This window comes from Oncorhynchus mykiss, chromosome 25, assembly GCF_013265735.2.
Source record: "Oncorhynchus mykiss isolate Arlee chromosome 25, USDA_OmykA_1.1, whole genome shotgun sequence".
NCBI lineage: Eukaryota > Metazoa > Chordata > Actinopteri > Salmoniformes > Salmonidae > Oncorhynchus > Oncorhynchus mykiss.
Genome location: NC_048589.1, coordinates 36,120,362 through 36,145,562, shown reverse-complemented (window position 1 = coordinate 36,145,562; position 25,201 = coordinate 36,120,362). Strand labels below are relative to the sequence as shown.

The window sequence follows — 25,201 nt, the reverse complement described above, 5'->3', positions numbered from 1 at the left end:
TGGGCCTTCCTGGTGTTAGTAGACACATTTGGTCTAAATTTACCTGACGCTTTTATTCACCACAAATACATTCCAATATACAATATTAAATTGTTACCTGAAGCGGAGGCACTCTCTGTGCTGTTGTTACTGTGGCTGCTGGAGAGGTTACCACAGATACTGCTGGTGGAGTGATGCGGGCTCTCTTCTCTGGAGTCAGCTCTACTTCCTGTTCACTGGACGAGGACTTCCTTTTCAACGGCTCCGGGGATGGTGTGGTGGGTACAGGTGTGGTTCCAGGGGTGGATACAGGGGCGGATACAGAGGTGACTGACACAGGGGCTGAGGCTCCTCTCTCTGGTGTAACGTCAACATCTTCCCTCCTCTCCCCACTATGCTTGTCCACGCCCAGAGGCTCTGGAAGGTCGATAGGCAGTGATGAACTGAGCTTAATCTGGGGGCAGACCTCTGGAGGACTCTCCTGGGCAGGGGATGGTGGGATCTCAGGGGACGGGGGGATCTCAGGGGACGGGGGGATCTCAGGGGACGGGGGGATCTCAGGGGACGGGGGGATCTCAGGGTACTGGGGGGTGTCTGGCTGGGCTTCTTTCAAATCCTGCTCCTCATCTTCCTCCTTCTGCTTCTCTCCAAGTGGAGTAACCGTTGAGGTTGAATCCACCACATCATGTCTCCGCACAAGAGCTGCCTCCACTGCCACTATAGGTAGGGATAAACCTCTACTACGAGTCCTGTGTCTGGGGTACTCAACCTCCAGTGTCTTCTGAACGATCTTTGCTGGCAGCACCGGTAGTACAACAGGTGGGACTGCTACTGTTTCCTCTTGAACAGGCTCTGGCCTTGACTTGGTAGGTTCTATGGGTTTAAATGTCGGGTTTATGGGCAGTGATGATGATCGGAGCCTCCTCTCTGAAGAGCGAGTCTGGCAGCTGTTCGATGGGATCTTGGTGTCTTGCAGTACTTGGCCAGCAGGACGTGGCTGTGATGGAGGAGACGACTGGGCTTTGGTGGCTGAGAGCTCCAAACTGAGACCAGACTCAAGCAGCTCTTTGGATTCCTCTAAGCTGAGTCCAGAGCTGGATAGAAAGAGAGGGAGGGAGACAGAGAGTGAGAGATCAGCCAACTGCATAAAGAAAGGATAACTCAAGAATGTTTAAAGTATATAAATTACAAGTAGCAAGTTTGGTCTCTGAGGAATAAAGCTTGATATAACAATAATTGCTTTATATTTTAAAGATTCCAGCCCTGAAAAAAATGACTTACTTTTCACCATAGTAGTTCTCAAAGAAGCTCTCCTTCCAATGCTCCACCTTCTTCCCCTTCTCAATCTCCTGACGCATTCTCAGCTGCAACTCAGGAGTGAACTCACCTGGGTGGTTTGGAAAATATAAAAAGGTTTACGAGACATTTTTTTTTAAAGTTACTAGAAATATGAAAAATAGCAATTTTAATGAAAACTTTAAAAGTTGAGTATTAACACATTTTATCCATGTTCTATTTTGAAGCAGAAACACAATCACCTGGTCCAAGATCTGTTTGTGCGCTCTTGCCAATGGTCATTATCAAGCCAAAGACCATCAAGCAAGAGAGCACAAACAGATCTCGGATCAGGTTAGAAGCACTGACCTTCAGCCAGTCGTTCCTTCCAGGACTGAGCTGCTGATGTGAAAAACTCATTGTTTAAGGCAGAACTGGTTACCTTCAACAGACCATCCATACAGGCCTAGAGATACAGACAGAGACGCATTATGTACATCATCATCATGACAAACTGCATCATCATAATCATTACTATAATCCTCATTATCACTATCATCATCACAATCATCATTATCACTAATCAACATCATTATCACTATAATCATCATCATCACTATCATCATCATCACTAATCATCATCATCACTATCATCATCATTATCACTAATCATTATCACTACAATCATCATCACAATCATCATTATCACTAATCAACATCATTATCACTATAATCATCATCATCACTATCATCATCATCATCACTAATCATCATCATCATCACTATCATCATTATCAGTATCACTATAATATCATCACTGTCATCATTATCACTATAATCATCAACACAATCATCATTATCACTAATCAACATCATTATCACTATAATCATCATTATCACTAATCATCATCATCACCACTAATCATCATCATCACCATCATTATCACTACAATCATCATCATCACTATCATCATTATCACTATAATCACCATCACTATCATCATCATCACTATAATCACCATCATCAGTACATAAAGAGAGACTCACCATGCGATTATGTCCTGCAAATACCTGGGGTGTATTCATTAGTCGGATCCTGTTGCAAAATGTTTTGTCTGTTGCAAAACGCTTTGCAACAGAAATCATTTACCGTTTACCCCAGGAACCAAACAGAGCAAACGGAAGGAAACGGGGAGGAACCTACCTGAAAGTGTCCACCATAAACTTTAGTTTTCTTTGCAAAACATTTTCCATTTGGAGTAAACGGTTTCCATTGCAAAATGTTTCGCAACAGACTAAACATTTTGCAACGGAATCCGAATAATGAAAACAGGAATTATACAGATGGACGATTACAGGAATTAATCGCATGTTGAGTCTCTTGGTTTTAAACCTCTCTGTCGCTAGAGACCTGATGATATCTAGTATGGCCCCACCTGTTGGTCGACCTCAGGCAGTAGCGTCAGTAGCCTCTCTTGGCACTCTGTGGGCAGAACAGAGAAGGTGTGTTTGTTGATCAGGGCACGCAGATTGGTGTTAACCAGGATAGAGTCTGGTGTCTCAACGTCTATCTCTGCACACTTGGTACGCTTCAGTTGCCCTGGAGACAACAACACAAGAGAAGAGTAAAATCATACAAAACAACAAGAGAGGATACAGAGACTTGGTACTATACTGAGCCTGGTCCCAGATCTGTTTGTGCTGTAGACAACTCCTATGGTTGTTGCTATGTTTGACGTGTCATTAACCATAGGAGTTGGCACGACAGCACAAATAGATCTGGGACCAGTCCAACAGACTGGCATGTATACTGGCCTGCTATATGTAAATGACAAAGACGAGCTGGATGAGTCTACTACTGACGTGCACTGAGTCGACTGGACCTCTGGGACATCTTCCTGGTACCAGCAGCAGGACAGGAGTCTGCTTGGTCAGACAGAGAGAGAGGAACACGATTCGATTTAAACACAATTTAGCCACACAAGTGGATACACTGCATTTAAAATGTTTCCCACCCTTTTTTAGAACTTGGATAAGAAAGCCATAACCACACTGCTTTGTATAAGGGTAGAGACTAGTGTTAGACTTGAGATGACCACTGATCATCATCGACAGTGATTGTTTGTGTTTCCTGTAGGCTTCTACTAAGGATGTATATCAACAACGTAGTGTACTGGAGATGTGAAAGTCTGTCACCTACCGGACTTAGTGGCAATGGTGTCAGTCTTAAGCAGTAGTCTAGGGCTGGAGGTTGTGGGCATGCCCCCTTGTCTCCGCTGGTTCCTCTGCTGCTGCTGCTTCAGGGCCTGGGGGACAGAGAAGAGGAAGAAGGAAAATTATAGATTATTTACCAGTGCCAAGATGAATGTCAGCTCCTGTCTTAGACTCTACGTGGCATAATTAAGCATTAAGGCCCAAGTGGGTGTGGTATATGGCCAATATACCACAGCTAAGGACTGTTCTTAGGCAAGACGCAACGCGGATACAGTCCTTAGCTGTGGTATATTGGCCATATACCACAAACCCCCAAGGTGCCTTATTACTATTATAAATGGGTTACTAACATAATTAGAGCGGTAAAAATAAATGTTTTGTCATACTCGTGATATACAGTCTGATATACCACGGTTGTCAGCCAATCAGCATTCAGGGCTCGAACCACCCAGTTTATAATTAACATTTTGAACCAAATGTGTAGTGTATATCATGTGATGTATTCTAAACTCAACAAAAAAATAAACGTCCTCTCACTGTCAACTGCGTTTATTTTCAGCAAACTTAACAACGAGCAGTATGTCTGGTGGCATTGTCATGCTGGAGGGTCATGTCAGGATGAGCCTGCAGGAAGGGTACCACATGAGGGAGAAGGATGTCTTCCCTGTAACGCACAGCTTTGAGATTGCCTGCAATGACAACAAGCTCAGTCCGATGATGCTGTGACACACCACCCCAGACCATGACGCCACAGACCATCCACCTCCAAATCGATCCGGCTCCAGAGTACAGGCCTCGGTGTAACGCTCCATCCTTCGACGATAAATACGAATCCGACCATCACCCTTGGTGAGACAAAGCCGTGATTCGTCAGTGAATAGCACTTTTTGCCAGTCCTCTCTGGTCCAGCGACGGTGGTTTGTGCCCATAGGCGACGTTGTTGCCGGTGATGTCTGGTGAGGACCTGCCTTACAACAGGCCTACAAGCCCTCAGTCTAGCCTCTCTCAGCCTATTGCGGACAGTCTGAGCACTGATGGAGGGATTGTGCATTCCTGGTGTAACTCGGGCAATTGTTGTTGCCATCCTGTACCTGTCCCGCAGGTGTGATGTTCGGATGTACCGATCCTGTGCAGGTGTTGTTACATGTGGTCTGCCACTGCGAGAACGATCAGCTGTCTGTCCTGTCTCCCTGTAGCACTCTTAGGCGTCTCACAGTACAGAATTGCAATTTATTTCCCTGGCCACATCAGCAGTCCTCATGCCTCCTTGCAGCATGCCTAAGGCATCTTCATGCAGATGAGCAGGGACCCTGGGCATCTTTCTTTTGGTGTTTTTCAGAGTCAGTAGAAAGGCCTCTTTAGTGTCCTACGTTTTCATAACTGTGACCTTAATTGCCTACCGTCTGTAAGCTGTTAGTGTCAAAATGACCGTTCCACAGGTGCATGTTCATTAATTGTTTATGGTTCATCGAAAAAGCATGGGAAACAGTGTTTAAACCCTTTACAATGAAGATCTGTGAAGTTATTTGGATTTTTATGAATTATCTTTGAAAGACAAGGTCCTGAAAGAGGGACGTTTCTTATTTTGATGAGTTTAGAATCATCACTATCGCAAATTAGTCGTACTGTCTATCAGGTAAATGATTTAAAAAAATTACACAATGAAATAAGTTGCATTAGCCTAAATTTTCACGAGACCAAATCATTCACTATTCTTCATTCTTTCTATTTTTACAGTATTTATTATTTTATTTATTTATGTATTTATTTAACCTTTATTTAACTACGCAATTCAGTTAAAAACTTTTACGGCTAGGGGTTCCGCAAGCGGAACGTTTCGACAACATCTGGTGAAATGGCAGAGCGCGAAATTCAAAAAAAAATATTAGAAATATTTAACTTTCATACATTCACAAGTGCAATACACCAAATGAAAGCTTAACTTCTTGTTAATCTAGCCATTGTTAATCTAGCCATCAGATTCCAAAAAGGCTTTACGACAAAAGCACACCATGCGATTATGTTAGGACAGCGCCTAGCCACAAAAACCATACAGATATTTTCCAGCCAAGGAGAGTCCTCACAAAAGTCAGAAAAGGCGATTAAATTAATCACTAACCTTTGATGATCTTCATCTGGTGGCACTCCCAGGACTCCATGTTACACAATACATGTTTGTTTTGTTCAATAAAGTCCCTCTTTATGTCCAAAAACCTCAGTTTAAATTGGCGTGTTATGTTCAGTAATGCATTCTCAAATAACATCTGGTGAAATTGCAGAGAGCCAAATCAAATTACAGAAATAATCATCATAAACATTGATGAAAGATACAAGTGTTATACATAGGATTAAAGATAAACTTCTTGTTAATCCAGTCGCTGTGTCAGATTTCAAAAAGGCTTTACGGCGAAAGCAAACCATGCTATTATCTGAGGACAGCACCCCATCAAACAAAGACAGACAATCATAATTCAACCCGCCAGGCATGACACGAAACTCAGAAATAAAGATATAATTCATGCCTTACCTTTGACGAGCTTCTTCTGTTGGCACTCCAATATGTCCCATAAATATCACAAATGGTCCTTTTGTTCGATTAATTCCGTCGTTATATATCCAAAATATCAATTTATTTGGCGAGTTTGATCCAGAAAAACACAGGTTCCAACTCGCGCCACATGACTACAAAATATCTCATAGGTTACCTATAATCGTTGTCCAAACATTTCAAACAAAGACGGGATAAACTGTGTTCAATACCGGAGGAAAACAAAGTGGAGCGTGCTTTTCAGGTCACGAGCCTCTATCAAACAGTACACTTCACTCGACCCTCGTCCTGAAAAGGGCTACTTCTTCATTACACAAAGGAAAAACATCAACCAATTTCTAAAGACTGTTGACATCCAGTGGAAGCGATAGGAACTGCAAGCAACTGCCTCAGAATTCTAGATTCCCAATGAAACCCCATTGAAAAGAGAGTGACCTAAAAATAATATTTCCTGGATGGTTTGTCCTCGGGTTTTCGCCTGCCAAATAAGTTCTGTTATACTCACAGACATCATTCAAACAGTTTTAGAAACTTCAGAGTGTTTTCTATCCAGATCAGATCAGAGTGTTTTCTATCCAGATCTACTAATAATATGCATATCCTAGCTTCTGGGCTTGACTAGCAGGCAGTTTACTTTGGGCATGGTTTTCATCCGGACGTGAAAATACTGCCCCCTAGCCCGAAAAGGTTAACAAATTCTTATTTTCAATGACGGCCTAGGAACAGTGGGTTAACTGCCTCGTTCAGGGGCAGATCGACAGATTTTTACCTTGTCAGCTCAGGGATTTGATCTTGCAACCAGCGCTCTAACGACTAGTATACCTGCCGTCCCAGTATATAACAGTTACAGATGGAAAATAAACCCAATGTCTACTCTGTATGCCTCACCTTGGAGCCAAATCTTCATCTGACTAGGGTTTCTTTTTGTCTAATAAACCCCTAAAACTGTTCTTACACACACAGCTGAAAATTCCACAGCATTGCAGATGGAACTCATTACAATCTGCAATCAACTGAAATCTAATTATGCAGAGCACAAAAGGCTAATGGTGCGACCAAAATGGCACCCAATATGGTGCGCTACTTTTAACCAGGGCCAGCAGGGCTCTGGTAAAAAGTTGTGCACTATATAGGGAATAGGTTGCCATTTCAGATGCAAGCTAAGGAAGACCAATGGGAAGGTTTGTGAGGAAATTAATACAACTCAGAAAAAGGTGTTTATTTTTCCCTCTCACCCACATCCCATTGTGTTTTTCAAATAACTTACACAATATGTTTTTGTAACAAAGAAGCGGTTAAATTTAACAAGCACCGTGAACGTCATGTCTGCATTTATTTGACAAAACTGGTATTTTATTAGCCACATTACAGAAATTAGAGCTATATTAGCACAGGGAGCATCACTGAGACACTGATAGGCACTCAGGAGGCAACAGGTCAGCAGCAGTACCTTGTTTAACCTTTATTAGGTTAGTCTTTTTGAGAAAATATCTCTTTTACATCTCTATTAATCAGTGAAATTGAGACCGAAGACGATGGAGCATCAGCACACTAGCCTACTGTACCTGTTTGAGGGCCTTCTTGCAGTGTTTCTGTGAAGGAGAGATGAGCTTGCTGCTGGGGACAGAGGGAGATGAACAGCGTGGCTGAGGAGACAACGGATCGGGCGGCAGCTTGGAAGGCCCTGGGAAGGAAACACAACATAGCACAACTTAGATAGACAGTCAACAACACATTATTAGGCTTAGAAATGTTCACATCCAAAAAGCCCGATTTCCTCAACATGAAATTGATGTTATTTTAGTGTTTCAGTTCATCTTTAAGATGGATACACCAAAGTAGATGTTTTTTTGAAATCATACACTATCAAATATGTTGCATCTAGTTAATGAATTCATCAAAAAATGGATGAAAACATACACAACAGTTTGCCTTTTTAAATGAAGAATTGTCTTTTCAACCACCAAAAACCCACCTGCTAGTAGCAATATTACTTAAAACAACAGCTATTTCCTGTTTTTTTTTTTTACAAGGCTTGCATGTTCATTTCTCACTCACCGTAGCTGTAACCCTTTGACTTGTGTCTCTGTGGTTCTTTTGATAGCATTTGCTCTGATTGATTTTTTTTGTTGCAATGGTTTTAAAAACAATAACAATAGAAAACAAAAACAGAAAACAAGATGTCCTTGTGTTCAGAAGATAAGCTATTACTTCCTTAACTCATTCATATGTGTACATGAGGAAGTGTGGCTCAAACGTAATTTAAAAAAAAACTATTTCCTGTTATAACAGGAAAGAAATAATGACAGAAATGGCCGAAACTTACAACTCCTTCTAAAGTGTTACTAAGATGGGAAACAGTCTGATGTATGTACAGTATTTATCACAAGATGTAAAGCTGCAAACTCAATAGGGAAAATAGAAACACCACAATAACTTCATATTTGGGTGGGCCTGGCACCCAAAAAGAGTAACGGTCTGCACCCAAATGAGCATCAGCACCCATTTCAGTCAATTTCAAGTAGTGCAATTATATAGCCTAGTCATCATGGGAAAAGGTGAAGCTGACATATAGGCAACTGCCAAAATAATGGAAACACTTGAGAAAACGACAGATACAAAGTATATTGAAAGAAGATGCTTTCCACACAGGTGTGGTTCCTGAGTTAATTAAGCTTAACATCCCATCATGCTTAGGGTCATGTATAAAAATGCTGGGCAGGACAAGTTTGTCTATTATATTGACAAGATATTAGAGTGACCACTCTAATAATGTAAATACATGTCCTCAAAGATGAAAGAGGCGAGATCAGGTGGGACCACTCTAGCCAATGAGAGGGCAGATACATGTGTACACACCAGGCCATAGAGATAGACAGAGGAATCATCTTTGTATCTGTGCCATTATAGCTATAACAGTTGAGGATGCCTGGTTGTTCTTTAAAAGTAATTTCCCCCCCCATCTTAAATAAGCATGCCCCTTTCAAAAAATGTAGATCTAAGAACAGATATAGCCCTTGGTTCACTCCAGACCTGACTGCCCTCGACCAGACAAAAGCATCCTATGGCGTACTGCACTAGTATCAAATAGTCCCTGCGATATGCAACTTTTCAGGGAAGTACGGAACCAATACACACAGTCAGTTAGGAAAGCAAAGGCTAGCTTTTTCAAAAAGAAATTTGCATCCTGTAGCTAACTTCAAAAAGTTCTGGGACACTGTAAAGTCCATGGAGAATAAGAACACCTCCTCCCAGCTGCCCACTGCACCGAGGCTAGGAAAAACTGTCACCACCGATAAATCCACGATAATCGAGAATTTCAAAAAGCATTTCTCTACAGCTGGCCATGCTTTCCTCCTGGCAACCCCAACCCCAGCCAACAGCTCCACACCCCGCACAGCTACTTGCCCAAGCCTCCCCAGCTTCTCTTTCACCCAAATCCAGATAGCAGATGTTCTGAAAGAGCTGCAAAACCTGGACCTGTACAAATCAGCTGGGCTAGACAATCTGGACCCTCTCTTTCTAAAATTATCCGCCGCCATTGTTGCAACCCCTATTACTAGTCTGTTCAACCTCTCTTTCGTATCGTCTAAGATTCCTAAAGACTGGAAAGCTGCCGAGGTCATCCCCCTCTCCAAAAAGGGGGAGACACTCTAGACCCAAACTGTAACATCCTACCCTGCCTTTCTAAAGTCTTCGAAAGCCAAGTTAATAAACAGATCACCGACCATTTTGAAACTCACTGTACCTTCTCCGCTGTACAATCCGGTTTCCGAGCTGGTCACGGGTGCACCTCAGCCACGCTCAAGGTACTAAACGATATCATAACCACCATCGATAAAAGACAGTACTGTGCAGCCGTCTTCATCGACCTAGCCAAGGCTTTCGACTCTGTCAATCACCGTAATCTTATCGGCAGACTCAACAGCCTTGGTTTCTCAAATGACTGTCTCACCTGGTTCACCTCAGATAGAGTTCAGTGTGTCAAATCGGAGGGCCTGTTGTCCGGACCTCTGGCAGTATCTATGGAGGTACCAGAGGGTTCAATTCTCAGGCTGACTCTTTTTTCTGTATATATCAATGATGTCTCTCTTGCTGCGGGTGATTCCCTGATCCACCTCTACGCAGACGACACCATTCTGTATACATCTGGCCCTTCTTTGGACACTGTGTTAACAAACATCCAAACGAGCTTCAATGCCATACAACACTCCTTCCGGGGCCTCCAACTGCTCTTAAACGTTAGTAAAAACTAAATGCATGCTCTTCAACTGATCGCTGCCCGCACCCGCCCACCCGACTAGCATCACTACTCTGGACGGTTCTGACTTATATGTGGACAACTACAAATATATAGGTGTCTGGCTGGACTGTAAACTCTCCTTCCAGACTCATATTAAGCATCTCCAATCCAAAATTAAATCTAGAATCAGCTTCCTATTTTGCAACAAAGCCTCCTTCACTCACACTGCCAAACACGCCCTCGTAAAACTGACTATCCTACCGATCCTCGACTTCCGCGATGTCATCTACAAAATAGCCTCCAACACTACTCAGCAAACTGGATGCAGTCTATCACAGTGCCATCCGTTTTGTCACCAAAGCCCCAAATACTACCCACCACTGCGACCTGTATGCTCTCGTCGCCAGACCCACTGGCTCCAGGTCATCTATAAGTCTTTGCTAGGTAAAGCTCTGCCTAATCTCTGTTCACTGGTCACCATAACAACACCCACTTTGGCCGCCTTTCCTTCCAGTTCTCTGCTGCCAATGACTGGAACGAATTGCAAAAATCACTGAAGTTGGAGACATATCTCCCTCACTAACTTTAAGCATCAGCTATCTGAGCAGCTTACCAATCATTGCAGCTGTACATAGCCCATCTGTAAATAGCACACCCAACTACCTACCTCATCCCCATATTGTAATGCGGTGCGTGCTGGTGGCAGGGAAGTCAGGCGCAGGAGAATGAACTTGGCAAAAATGGAGCTGTTTAATAAACATTTTTAAAAAACTCAGAAAACCAAAGTATACAAAATAACATAATAGGGTGCAAAACCCGTCTCACACCAGAACAAATAACACACCTACATACAACAAACAATCTCTGACAAGGACATGAGGGGAAACAGAGGGTTAAATACACAACATGTAATGAATGTGATTGGAACCAGGTATGTAGGAAGTCCAAGACAAAACCAATGGAAAATGAAAAATGGATCAATCAATGATGGCTAGAAGGTCGGTGACGTCGACCGCCCGAACACCACCCGAACAAGGAGCGGGACCGACTTCAGCGGAAGTCGGGACAGTACCCCCCCCCCCCCCCCCCCCCCCCGATCGAACACCGGGGCTTCACTGCGGTGACGGTCTGCGCCCACTTTCTGGCTCCTCCGCGCGCCGGAACCAGTCGTCCACCGCAGGAGCCTCGGTCTGACTCTGATGCCAAGGAAGGGAGTGAGGTTTGTGGAGGAGTCACGGAGCGAGTTCTGGGCCATCTCGGCCCAGGGCATGAACGCTGCCCATTCCCCCGGCCGGTCCTGGCAATAGGACCTCAGAAACCTACCACAACCTGGTTTACTCTCTCCACCTGCCCGTTACTCTCGGGGTGAATACCTGAGGTAAGGCTAACCGAAACCCCAGACCCCTTCCAGACCCTTGAAGTGAACTGGGGACCTCGATCAGACACTATATCCTTAGGCACCCCGTAGTGCCGGAAGATGTGTGTAAACAAGGCCTCCGCAGTCTGTAGGGCCATAGGGAGACCGGGCAGAGGGAGGCCGCGGCAGGACTTAGAGAAATGAACCACAACGACCAGGATAGTGGTGTTTCCCTGTGAAGGAGGAAGATCAGTCAGGAAATCCACTGACAGGTGCGACCATGGCCGTTGTGGAAAGGGTAAGGGTTGTAACTTACCTCTGGGCAGGTGTCTAGGAGCCTTGCACTGAGCGCACACTGAGCAGGGGGTAACATAAACCCTCACGTCCTTAGCTAAAGTGGGCCACCAGTACTTCTCACTCAGAAAGCGAACCGTCCGACCGATACCAGAATGACCAGAGGAGGGTGACGTATGGGCCCAATAGATTAGCCGGTCGCGGACAGCAGACAGAACGTACATACGCCCAGCCGGACACTGAAGGGGAGCGGGCTCTGTACGTAACGCCTGCTCAATTTCCGCGTTCAGCTCCCACACTACCGGTGCTACCAGGCAAGAGGCGGGGAGTATGGGAGTGGGATCCATGGGCAGCTCCTCTGTGTCATACAGCCGGGACAATGCATCTGCCTTCGCGTTCTGGGAGCCTGGTCTGTATGAGGTCTGTATGAGGGTTCAGTCTCCTCGCCGCCCAGATGTACTCCAGATTACGGTGGTCAGTCCAGATGACAAAAGGGTGTCTAGCCCCCTCAAGCCAATGTCTCCAAATGCCTTGACGACAGCCAACAGCTCCCAGTCCCCCACATCATAGTTTCGCTCCACCGGGCTGAGTTTCTTCGAGAAGAAGGCACAGGTGCGGAGCTTCGGTGGCGTACCCGAGCGCTGAGAGAGCACAGCTCCTATCCCAGCCTCAGACGCGTACACCTCCACTATGAACGCCAAAGAGGGATCCGGATGGGCCAGCACGGGAGCCGAGGTAAACAGAGCCCTTAGGTGACCAAAAGCCCTGTCCGCTTCAACTGACCACTGCAAGCGCACCGGGCCCCCCTTCAGCAGTGAGGTAATGGGAGCTGCCACCTGACCAAAACCCTGGATAAACCTCCGGTAGTAATTGGCAAACCCTAAGAACCGCTGCACCTCCTTTACCATGGTGCGAGTCGGCCAATTACACACGGCTGCAATGCGGTCACTCTCCATCTCCACCCCTGAAGTGGAAATGGGATACCCTAGGAAGGAGACGGCCTGCTGGAAAAACAGGCATTTCTCAGCCTTGACGGTCATGCTCCAGCAGGCGACCAAGCACTCTGCGCACCAGGGACACATGCTCAGCGCGTGTAGCGGAGTATATCAAGATGTCATCAATATACATCACTACACCCTGCCCGTGCAGGTCCCTGAAAATCTCGTCTACAAAGGCTTGGAAGACTGATGGCGCATTCATCAACCCGTACGGCATGATGAGATACTCATAGTGCCCTGAGGTGGTACTGAAAGCCGCCTTCCACTCATCTCCCTCTCAGATACGCACCAGGATGTAAGCGAAGTGAAGTGAAGAAGTGCGCCTGTGCATTGACTCTATCACTGTAGCTATGAGCGGTAGCGGGTAACTATACCTCACAGTGATCTGATTCAGACCCCGATAGTCAATACACGGGCGCAGACCCCCATCCTTCTTCTTCACAAAAAATTAACTCTGAGGCGGGTGAAGTGGAGGACCGAATGTACCCCTGACGCAGGGATTCGGTTTCCATAGCCTCCGTCTCCGCCTGTGAGAGGGGATACATGTGACTCCTGGGAAGTGCAGCATCTACCAGGAGGTCTATCGCACAATCGCACCGTAGATGAGGTGGTAATCGAGAGGCGAGAGTCAAATCGTCATATTCAGGGGGAATGTGCACGGTGGAGACCTGGTCTGGACTCTCCACCGTTGTAGCACCTACGGAAACCCCTAAACACCTACCTGAGCACTCTCGCGACCACCCCGTGAGAGCCCTCTGTGGCCAAGAAACTGTGGGGTTATGACAGCACCACGGGAAACGCAGGAGAGTCAATAAGAAAGAGACTAATTCTCTCCGTATGACCCCCCTGCGTCACCATACCCAATGGCGCGGTGACCTCCTTAATCACCCCTGACCCTAATGGTCAACTCTCTAAGGCGTGAACGGGGAAGGGCACATCCACGGGAAAAATGGGGTCCCTATCAATAAAATTCCAGCCGCGCCTGAATCTATGAGCGCCTTATGCTGGGAATATGGGGAAAACTCAGGAAAAGCGACAGACAAACATATGTGCAACAGAGGGCTCTGGGTGAGAATGGTGCCGGCTCACCTAGGGTGACGCCAGAGCGCCCTGCCTGCTGCCTCGATTCCCAGAGGAACCAACCCGGCACCGACAGGCAGTGTGACAGATGGTGCACGAGCGGGATCCCCCTCCGGTCTCCCTGCGTACCGCCCCTCCCAGCTCCATAGGTATCGGAGAGGGTGTGCGGGAGGATGGAACTACCAAACCCCGATCTGGACGTCTGCGAGTAGCCAGCAGGTTGTCCAGCCGGATGGACAGATCCACCAGCTGGTCGAAAGTGAGGGTGGTGTCTCTGCAGACCGTTATCGCCGGACTTCCTCGCGCAGACTGCAACGATAATGGTCGGTCAGGGCCCTGTCATTCCATCCCGCGCTGGCAGCCAGTGTCCTAAACTCCTGGGCGCTCCTCGTATCCTGCCTCAGATGGTAGAGGTGCTCCCCCGCCGCTCAACCCTCGGGCGGGTGGTCGAGAACTGACCGGAAACGGCGGGTGACCTCCTCAAACTGGTCCAACGCCACATCTCCCTCTCTCCACACAGCATTGGCCCATTCCAGGGCTGTCCCGGTGAGGCAGGAGACGAGGGCCGACACCCTCTCCCGGTCCGATGGAGCCGGGTGGACAGTGGCCAGATAAAGGTTCAACTGCAACAAAAACCCCTGGCAGTTCGCAGCCCTCCCATCGTACTCCTGGGGTAAGGAGAGACGGATTCCACTTGGATCAGGCGGGAAAGGGGCGCTCAAGAGAGACCCCGGTTGGGGTGGTGGAGGCGAGGAAAAACTCCCTGTCTCTCCCAGCGGTCCATAGTCTGGATAACGCGATCCATGGCGGTGCTAAGTTGGTAAAGCATTGCTGCATGCTCCTGAATGCGCTCCTCCACCTCAATGGCCGGGGTATCCTCTCCTGCTGACTCCATAGTGTGGTCAGAGATTCTGTAATGCGGTGCGTGCTGGTGGCAGGGAAGTCAGGCGCAGGAGAATGAACTTGGTAAAAACGGAGCTGTTTAATAAACATTCAAAAAAACTCAGAAAACCAAAGTATACAAAAATAACATAATAGGGTGCAAAACCCGTCTCACACCAGAACAAATAACAAACCTACATACAACAAACCATCTCTGACAAGGACATGAGGGGAAACAAAGAGTTAAATACACAACATGTAATGAATGGGATTGGAACCAGGTGTGTAGGAAGACAAGACAAAACCAATGGAAAATGAAAAATGGATCAATGATGGCTAGAAGGCCGGTGACGTCGACCGCCGAACACCACCCGAACAAGGAGAGGGACCGACTTCGGCGGAAGTCGTGACACATATTGTTTTTATTTACTTTTTTGCCCTTTTGCACACCAGTATTTCTACTTGCACATCATCATCTGCACATCTATCACTCCAGTGTTAATTTGCTAAATTGTAATTACTTCGCTACTACGGCCTATTTTATTGCCTTACCTCATTACTCCATTTACACACACTGTATATACATTTTTCTATTGTGTTATTGACAGTACTTTTGTTTATCCCATGTGTAACTCTGTGTTGTTTTTGTCGCACTGCTTTCCTTTATCTTGGCCAGGTCGCAGATGTAATTGAGAACTTGTTCTCAACTGGCCTACCTGGTTAAATAAAGGTTGAAATTGAATTATTTTTAAAATAAAAATTGCATCTGTGACAGCATGGGCAGCACCATGATGTCACGTATTCTTCTTCATTGGCTGATTGCTCCCAACTCATAGGAATCCCCACCCTAGTTGACTACTTTAAAATGGTGGAAGCCCTCATTGGCAATGCCCATGCTAAAACGGGTTATATCCATGAAGAGTCCTCTATCTATCTCTACGACAACAGGCACAACTCCGATTATAAAGCCGTTTTTTTTTTGTCAAGTTGCTGAAATGCCACGTGCGTCCACTTATGTCAGTGCATTCGTAACAACCTAACCATTTCAAAACTTTTATTTGACCAAATAAGCGTCACGTAGCAAATTAGCATTTTTTTTAAATACCAAATTCCACTCTCTATCATTGACCTCCATACAAAGACTCTTCATTTTGTGGGCTTCTTTTCATGGACAGATTTTTGGTGGAGTAAAACCTCTCGCTTCGCCACTTCCTCTCTGGGGCAGGCTATGCCCACATAGGATGACCATGCCCCGTTCCACAGGACACGAGTGGTCACAGAATAGTTTGATGAGCATGAAAACAATTTAAACAATATGCCATTTCCATCTCAGTCACCAGATTCTGGAGCTGTGCCTAAGACAGTGTTTTCCACCACCATCAGCAAAACACGTAATTATGGAATTTCTCATGGAAGAATATTTTCGCATCCCTCCAATGGAATTCCAGGAACCTGTACAGTATAATCTATGCCAAGGTGCATTGAAGCTGTTCTAGCTCGTGTTGGCCCAACTGTATGTTGGTGTTTCCTCTGTTTTGTCAGGTATCTGTATATCCTAACTATCCTCCTCCCCATTGCCTCATTAAAAGGAGAGTGATGTTGTAAATATATTGTGACATAGTAGCATACCTCTCCTCCTCCACCTTCCCCTCCTGCCCTCCTGGTTGTTAGCGTTGTAGTTGTTGTTCTCTGTGCTTCTCTGGGAATCAGACAGATTATCACTACCGCCCTCCTCCGACCCCTCCTCAGACAGCTCCTTCACCTCCGACCCCTCCTCAGACAGCTCCTCTGACCCCTCAGACAGCTCATTCACATCCGACCCCTCCTCAGACAGTTCCTTCACCACGTCCCCAATGTCCTTCTATTCACAGACACACAACATACACATATACAGTTGAAGTCAGAAGTTTACATACACATAGGTTGGAGTCATTAAAACTCGTAAAACCACTCCACAAATTTCTTGTTAACAAACTATTGTTTTAGCAAGTCGGTTAGGACATCTGCCATTTTGCCACAAGTAATTTCTCTGAACAATTCTTTACAGAAAGATTATTTCACGTATAATTCACTGTATCACAATTCCAGTGGGTCAGAGGTTTACATGCACTAAGTTGACTGTGCCTTTAAACTGCTTGGAAAATTCCAGAAAATGATGTCATGGCTTAAAAAGCTTCTGATAGGCTAATTGACATCACTTGAGTCAATTGGAGGTGTACCCGTGGATGTATTTCAAGGCCTACCTTCAAACTCAGTGCCTCTTTGCTTGACATCATTGGAAAATCAAAAGAAATCAGCCAAGACCTCAGAATTGTTTTTTTGTAGACCTCCACAAGTCTGGTTCATCCTTGGGAGCAATTTCCAAATGCCTGAAAGTACCACGTTCATCTGTACAAACAATAGTACGCAAGTATAAACACCATGCGACCATGCAACCGTCATACCGCTCGGGAAGGAGACGCTTTCTGTCTCCTAGAGATGAACGTACTTTGGTGCGAAAAGTGCAAATCACTCCCAGAACAACAGCAAAGGACCTTGTGAAGATGCTGGAGGAAACAGGTACAAAAGTATCGATATCCACAGTAAAACGAGTCCTATATCGACATAACCTGAAAGGCCGCTCAGCAAGGAAGAAGCCACTGCTCCAAAACCGCCATAAAAAAGCCAGACTAAGGTTTGCAACTGCATATAGGGACAAAGATCATACTTTTTGGAGAAATGTTCTCTGGTCTGATGAAACAAAAATAGAACTGTTTAGCCATCATGACCATCGTTAAGTTTGGAGGAAAAAGGGGGAGGCTTGCAAGCCGAAGAACACCATTCCAACCATGGAGAACGAGGGTGGCAGCATCATGTTGTGGGGGTACTTTGCTACAGGAGGGACTGGTGCACTTCACAAAATAGATGGCATCATAAGGCAGGAAAATTATGTGGATACTATATTGAAGCAACATCTCAAGACATCAGTCAGGAAGTAAAGCTTGGTCGCAAATGGGTCTTCCAAATGGACAATGACCCCAAGCATACTTCCAAAGTTGTGGCAAAATGGCTAAAGGACAACAAAGTCAAGGTATTGGAGTGGCCATCACAAAGCCCTGACCTCAATCCTATAGAAAATGTGTGGGCAGAACTGAAAAAGTGTGTGTGAGCAAGGAGGCCTACAAACCTTACACCAGCTCTGTCAGGAGGAATTGGCCAAAATTCACCCAACATATTGTGGGAAGCTTGTGGAAGGCTACCTGAAACGTTTGACCCAAGTTAAACAATTTAAAGGCAATGCTACCAAATACTAATTGAGTGTATGTAAACTTCTGACCCACTGGGAATGTGATGAAAGAAATAAAAGCTGAAATAAATAATTCTCTCTACAATTATTCAATTATTCTGACATTTCACATTCTTAAAATAAAGTGGTGATCTTAACTGACTTAAGACAGAAAATTCTAACTAGGATTAAATGTCAGGAATTGTGAAAAACTCAGTTTAAATGTATTTGGCTAAGGCGTATGTAAACTTGCGACTTCAACTGTACATATGCCACTTTAATGACTCCAACCTAAGTGTATGTAAACTTCCGACTTCAACTGTACAGTGGGGCAAAAAAGTATTTAGTCAGCCACCAATTGTGCAAGTTCTCCCAGTTAAAAAGATGAGAGAGGCCTGTAATTTTCATCATAGGTACACTTCACCTATGACAGACAAAATGAGAAAAAAAAATCCAGAAAATCACATTGTAGGATTTTTAATGAATTGTTTTGCAAATTATGGTGGAAAATAAGTATTTGGTCACTTACAAACAAGCAAGATTTCTGGCTCTCACAGACCTGTAACTTCTTCTTTAAGAGGCTCCTCTGTCCTCCACTTGTTACCTGTATTAATGGCACCTGTTTGAACTTGTTATCAGTATAAAAGACACCTGTCCACAACCTCAAATAGTCACACTCCAAACTCCACTATGGCCAAGACCAAAGAGCTGTCAAAGGACACCAGAAACAAAATTGTAGACCTGCACCAGGCTGGGAAGACTGAATCTGCAATAGGTAAGCAGCTTGGTTTGAAGAAATCAACTGTGGGAGCAATTATTAGGAAATGGAAGACATACAAGACCACTGATAATCTCCCTCGATCTGGGGCTCCACGCAAGATCTCACCCCGTGGGGTCAAAATGATCACAAGAACGGTGAGCAAAAATCCCAGAACCACACGGGGGGACCTAGTGAATGACCTGCAGAGAGCTGGGACCAAAGTAACAAAGCCTACCATCAGTAACACACTACGCCGCCAGGGACTCAAATCCTGCAGTGCCAGACGTCTCCCCCTGCTTAAGCCAGTACATGTCCAGGCCTGTCTGAAGTTTGCTAGAGAGCATTTGGATGATCCAGAAGAAGATTGGGAGAATGTCATATGGTCAGATGAAACCAAAATATAACTTTTTGGTAAAAACTCAACTCGTTGTGTTTGGAGGACAAAGAATGCTGAGTTGCATCCAAAGAACACCATACCTACTGTGAAGCATGGGGGTGGAAACATCATGCTTTGGGGCTGTTTTTCTGCAAAGGGACCAGGACGACTGATCCGTGTAAAGGAAAGAATGAATGGGGCCATGTATTGTGAGATTTTGAGTTAAAACCTCCTTCCATCAGCAAGGGCATTGAAGATGAAACGTGGCTGGGTCTTTCAGCATGACAATGATCCCAAACACACCGCCCGGGCAACGAAGTAGTGGCTTCGTAAGAAGCATTTCAAGGTCCTGGAGTGGCCTAGTCAGTCTCCAGATCTCAACCCCATAGAAAATCTTTGGAGGGAGTTGAAAGTCTGTGTTGCCCAGCAACAGCCCCAAAACATCACTGCTCTAGAGGAGATCTGCATGGGGGAATGGGCCAAAATACCAGCAACGGTATGTGAAAACCTTGTGAAGACTTACAGAAAACGTTTGACCTCTGTCATTGCCAACAAAGGGTATATAACAAAGTATTGAGATAAACTTTTGTTATTGACCAAATACTTATTTTCCACCATAATTTGCAAATAAATTCATAAAAAATCCTACAATGTGATTTTCTGGATTTTTTCCCCTCATTTTGTCTGTCATAGTTGAAGTGCACCTATGATGAAAATTACAGGCCTCTCTCATCTTTTTAACTGGGAGAACTTGCACAATTGGTGGCTGACTAAATACTTTTTTGCCCCACTGTATATATATATACGTGTATATACAGTACACACCACCATAAGATAGTACACACTCCCATAACACGGACTGCTTTGAGTGCCTCCTAACATTCAGAGCAATGAACAATGATTCATGTGAATGTCTAATTGTCTGATAAGCTCGCTGTGTGAGTCATAATGTTGCTCTACTTTTAAAATGTCTTTCCAAAGAGAAGCAGTGTCATCATAAATGATTTTAACATATCATTTTGTACAATGTAGCACTGACTATTAGTAAAAAATCTAGGGCATATCTGAAAACTCTATGTAAATCTCACTTGTCAGCATTCATTTGTTACATGCGTTTGATTCATAGAAATTACAAACTGACCTTCAGTGTGTAGACCCCCATTCGTCCAGGTACTTTGTAAAAGATCCCTTCTTCACTGCGAGAGTTGGTGTGGAGCATAGCATTAAGACATGCCAGCGGGGAAGTACCACTAGGTAACAGGGGAAAAGGGAACACAGCCAGTTACACTCAATGAAGCAGACAGCTGACTGGCCACCGGATGGAGGAACAGTAATGCCTGATTCACAATAAAGAGATGACTTGAACTGTACTGTGCTCGCTCTGACCTTTTGATTTCACATTGCCCTTTCCAGCATAGTTTCAGCAACTATGGTGGAACCATAGCCAGGCCAAGCAGGTCAACCCAGTACAGCTCGGCTTGGCCTGGCTCAGTTTGGCCCTATAGTGTGAATCAAGCACCAATGTACTGTATTCTGAGTATAACAGCAACTGATGAAATTATTAGGCTGTGTTGGCTGAAATAACAATACCTAACATGCAATAACATGTTCGTAATGCCATGCTGAAACTTGGTTGTTACAAGTTGTAAATAACATTCAATAACATGTTCGTAATGCCATGCTGAAACTTGTTGTTACAAGTTGTAAATAACATGCAATAACATGTTCGTAATGCCATGCTGAAACTTGTTGTTACAAGTTGTAAATAACATGCAATAACATGTTCGTAATGCCATGTTGAAACTTGTTGTTACAAGTTGCAAATAACATGCAATAGGAAAAATAAAACAACATTTTAGTGAGTTTGTCAAGGGACGGGGGTTGGGCACAACTAGCTTTCTCTTACCTTCTGGATGACAAGAATGAAAAAAATTCAGCAAAAAAAGAAATTAAATAATTAGAATTATGTGAATGTAATAATTACCAACAAGAAAATAAACATAAAAAGAGAAAGAACATGAGCAATCAATCATACAATAGGAAATGATTCATAAAACGTCTCAGAGTAGGAATGCTTATCTAGGATCAGGTCCCACCCTGTACATGTAATCTTACTCATTGTGATCTAAAAGAACAAAACTGATCCTAGATCAGCACTCGTACTCAATACACTTTATGAATACGGGGCCCCGATCCTGTGTATCAAAACTGAAGTCCAAACAGAGATGGGGACTAAAGGAAGCTAAAGAAGGCATCTAAGAAGTAGTCTAAGGTACCTTTCCCTTTGAGAACACACAGAAAACATGAGAACCGGTTCATTTACCTGATCTCTTTCAGTCTCTCCCTCTGGATCACCTGTAGGATCTCTTTGTGGCTCATGGGTGTGTTCGGGTACTTTTCCAATACCTGAAAAAATACAGCACAAAATCTATCAATGGATTGCAGTGTAATACATGCTTAAAACCACTTGAGGAATGTAAACAACATCTAGCCTATAGACAACAACATACTTCCACCTGTCCTAGTATTCACATTGCTTACGGTGTTACTACACATTATCATCAACCCACGATTCTATAGTTGTACCTAGGAGTATGAAATTGCTCTGACGTATGAGGTCAAATGAAAAACGCTACAGCATGCCCAAATGAGCAAGCTTCTACTGAGCTGTTCTATAGTTTCACTGCTGTCATGTTATAGCTCTGACTATGAATACAAGTACTGATTTAGAATCAGTTTAGCCTTTTAGATCACAAGGAATAATATTAGGCAGAGAGGGAGGGCCTGATCCTAGATAAGCACTCCTTCGGATACGACCCATGAGTTTTTAAGTCATTAGTGGTGTGGTTGATTTAGACAAAAAGTCAACCTCTGGGACTGAGCCTGTCGACAACTCCCGCCCAATGATGTAGCTATGTACTGCATGCCTTTGCCCAGTGTCGAAAGAATAGATGTCTTGCTGGGAATAAGACAGAGCTAAATGACCTCATCAAAACATGATTCACTTCCTTTGTGTGTGTATTTGTGTAAGAAGTGAAAGACTAAGCACGACCATCACACCACCCACCACCATCATAGCCATGAGATGTCACAAAGATTTTCATATGAATAGTAGTCATGTCAGCTACCTAGCAAGTAGCCTGAAACCAGACGTTGAATTGCATTGAATTGTATGTCAGCAGAAATGAGTGTTTGAATCAGGAAAGTGTCCTCTCATGACATCTACATGTCAACATGTTGAATAAAATAATATTTTAAAAGCACTTTACCGGTTGTTGGTGCGGTTGGTTCTTTTGGGGGGGGTTGGAATGTGAGAAAAGGAATCCACAGGAAAGTATAATTACATAAAGTTCATGTAATCATACTTTCTTGTTGATATTGTCTCACATTCCTACCAGCAAAAGGAACAACAGCAAGGACAACCAATAAATTACTTTAAAATATCATTTTATTAAACATTCTGGCTTGTAGAGGTCATGAAAGGAAAGTTTAATGGTTCAAACACAAATTTCTACCCAATGTAGAATTCAATCCAATTCAACGTCGGGTTTCCAGACAACTAGCTAGTAGAAGTAGCTACACTACATGACCAAGAGTATGTGGACACCCGTTCGTTGAACATCTCATTCCAAAATCATGGACATTAATATGGAGTTGGTCCCCCTTTCACTGCTATAACAGCATCCACTTTTCTGGGAAGGCTTTCCACTAGATGTTGGAACAGTGCTAGGGGACTTGCTTCCAATCAGCCACAAGAGCATTAGTGAGGTCGAGCACTGATGTTGAGCGATTAGGCCTGGCTCACAGTCGGCGTTCCAATTCATCCCAAAGGTGTTCGATGTGGTTGAGGTCAGGGCTCTGTGCAGGCCAGTAATGGTCTTCCCCACTGATCTGGACAAACCATTTCTGTATGGACTTTGCTTTGTGCACAGCTGAAAAGGGCCTTCCCCAAACAGTTGCCTCAAAGTTGGAAGTACAGAATCGTCTAGAATGTCATTGTATGCTGCAGCGATAAGATTTCCCTTCACTGGAAATAATCCATGATAATTCATGATCCATGAAAAACAGCCCCAGACCTTTAATCCTCATCCACCAAACTTTACAGTTGGCACTATAAATTGGGGCAGGTAGCGTTTTACTGGCATCCACCAAACCCAGATGGTGAAGCCTGATTCATCACTCCAGAAAACGCATTTCCACTGCTCCAGAGTCCAATGGCGACAAGCTTTACACCACTCCAGCTGATGCCTGGCATTGCGAATGGTGATCTTAGGCTCCCGATGAACAATTCTTGTTCTGACATTGCTTCCAGAGGCAGTTTGGAACTCGTTCGTGAGTGTTGCAACCGAGGCAGATGATTTTTACGCGCTATGTGCTTCAGCACTCGGCGGTCCCGTTCTGTGAGCTTGTGTGGCCTACCACTTCGCGGCTGAGCCGTTGTTGCTCCTAGACGTTTCCACTTCACAATAACAGCACTTACAGTTGACTGGGGCAGCTCTAGCAGGGGAGAAATTTGACAAACTGACTTGTTGGAAAGGTGGCATCCTATGATACCACGTTGAAAGTCACTAAGCTCTTCAGTAAGGACATTCTACTGCCAATGTTTGTCTATGGAGATTGCATGGCGTTGTGCTCGATTTTATACACCTGTCAGCAACGGGTGGGGTTGAAATAACCGAATGCAGGGCTGTCCACATACTTTTGTATATATAGTGTGTGTCAGTGTGTTTTGCTTACAATGTAACAGCAATGATTTGCTAATACATGTAGCTATAGCTAAGCATTTTACTATTACTGAATGGCCAATACAGTGACCAGGTAGCTAAAACACCTTTATAAATTGTTTAGAAACACTACTGATGTACTAACGTTAGCTAGCTAGCTAGAGTTAAGTTACTAGCTAGCCAACTACTGTAGCTTAGCAATGCTGGCTACCATGCTAGCTGTCTTTCATCGGTCATTATTCAACATTAGAGCTTGTGTCCACCAACATAGGGCGATTAGAGCTAAGCTGGAGATCTAACTTGGACACTTGACAACGGGCATGTTTCAATATATTTTATTAATTCTGAACAAGCTGTCAAATTGAATTTCAGAGCTAACATAGCTTGCTAACTGGCTAGCTCTACGCTAGCGCAACACTTTGGTGTTTACTTTACAGCGCAAGACAGACGTTATTTTCTCAATAATACGTAGGTATGCGGTCGAAACAAGAATTATGTCTCTTCGCAATTTCCTATCTACAATTGTAAGCTACATGGACACATTGATATAGCTATTTGCTGTAAATGAAGCCACAAGACTATCAAGCAAATCTTTATGGACTTCCAGTGCTTATCTAGCCGACAAGAAGGCCTTGCATTGCATAAGCAACATTTCGTCTGCACCAGTGGGTCATGAACTCATAAACACAGTTGTACTAGTGGGAGCGAAGGGAAAACAAGCACAACACACGTTGAATAGAACGAGAGTAAATACCGTTTTAGCAGCTTCTGCCCATGTCCTCCCCTTCTTTTTCTTCTGTCTCTCCCTCATCGCTGCGGTCTTGTACTGATTAGTGTTGAATTTGACAGTGTGCTCCTGTGTTATGTTGCTTTAGTTACCGCGCAAGACCCACCGCTTCTGCCATATTGGTATTTTACTGTAAGGAGAGTGTCATGTGACCCCGAGAGAGATGTCATCTTACTGTACAAATGGAGCTGTCACTAAACACTGGAATTTTGATAGAATACACATTTGTTTTACATCTTAAAGATGATCTTTGTTATATAAAAAATAATACCGTTATTTTCTCACAATAATTAATAGTGTAATTACTGTGAGAAAATTAGAACATTTTGGGGAGATTGGGTGCTCAGACTCAAATATAATATAATAAAATAGAATTTTACCGAGTAAATCCTCAACAAAAGAAAAACGTTAAGGCAGGT

At 44.3% G+C, this 25,201-nt stretch overlaps 1 protein-coding gene across 5 annotated transcripts in view; it reads right to left on the bottom strand.

The window, feature by feature from the left end:
• The window catches only part of LOC110505839 (putative Polycomb group protein ASXL2), a 30,214-nt gene extending 5,041 nt beyond the window's left edge, over window positions 1-25,173 (bottom strand). The window contains exons 1-12 of one of the 5 annotated variants that reach the window (XM_021585293.2): window positions 24,750-25,173; window positions 21,595-21,677; window positions 21,178-21,180; window positions 20,413-20,521; window positions 16,500-16,731; window positions 7,582-7,700; window positions 3,455-3,560; window positions 3,118-3,177; window positions 2,691-2,854; window positions 1,624-1,720; window positions 1,261-1,366; window positions 98-1,073 (exon numbers count right to left, since the gene is read on the bottom strand). In XM_021585293.2, coding sequence (XP_021440968.2) covers window positions 98-1,073; window positions 1,261-1,366; window positions 1,624-1,720; window positions 2,691-2,854; window positions 3,118-3,177; window positions 3,455-3,560; window positions 7,582-7,700; window positions 16,500-16,731; window positions 20,413-20,521; window positions 21,178-21,180; window positions 21,595-21,677; window positions 24,750-24,806 — 2,112 coding nt within the window. In that variant the 5' untranslated portion in view covers window positions 24,807-25,173. The other 4 variants (XM_021585295.2, XM_021585294.2, XM_021585296.2 and 1 more) reach the window with 4 other exon arrangements.
• Window positions 25,174-25,201: the final 28 nt, after the last annotated feature.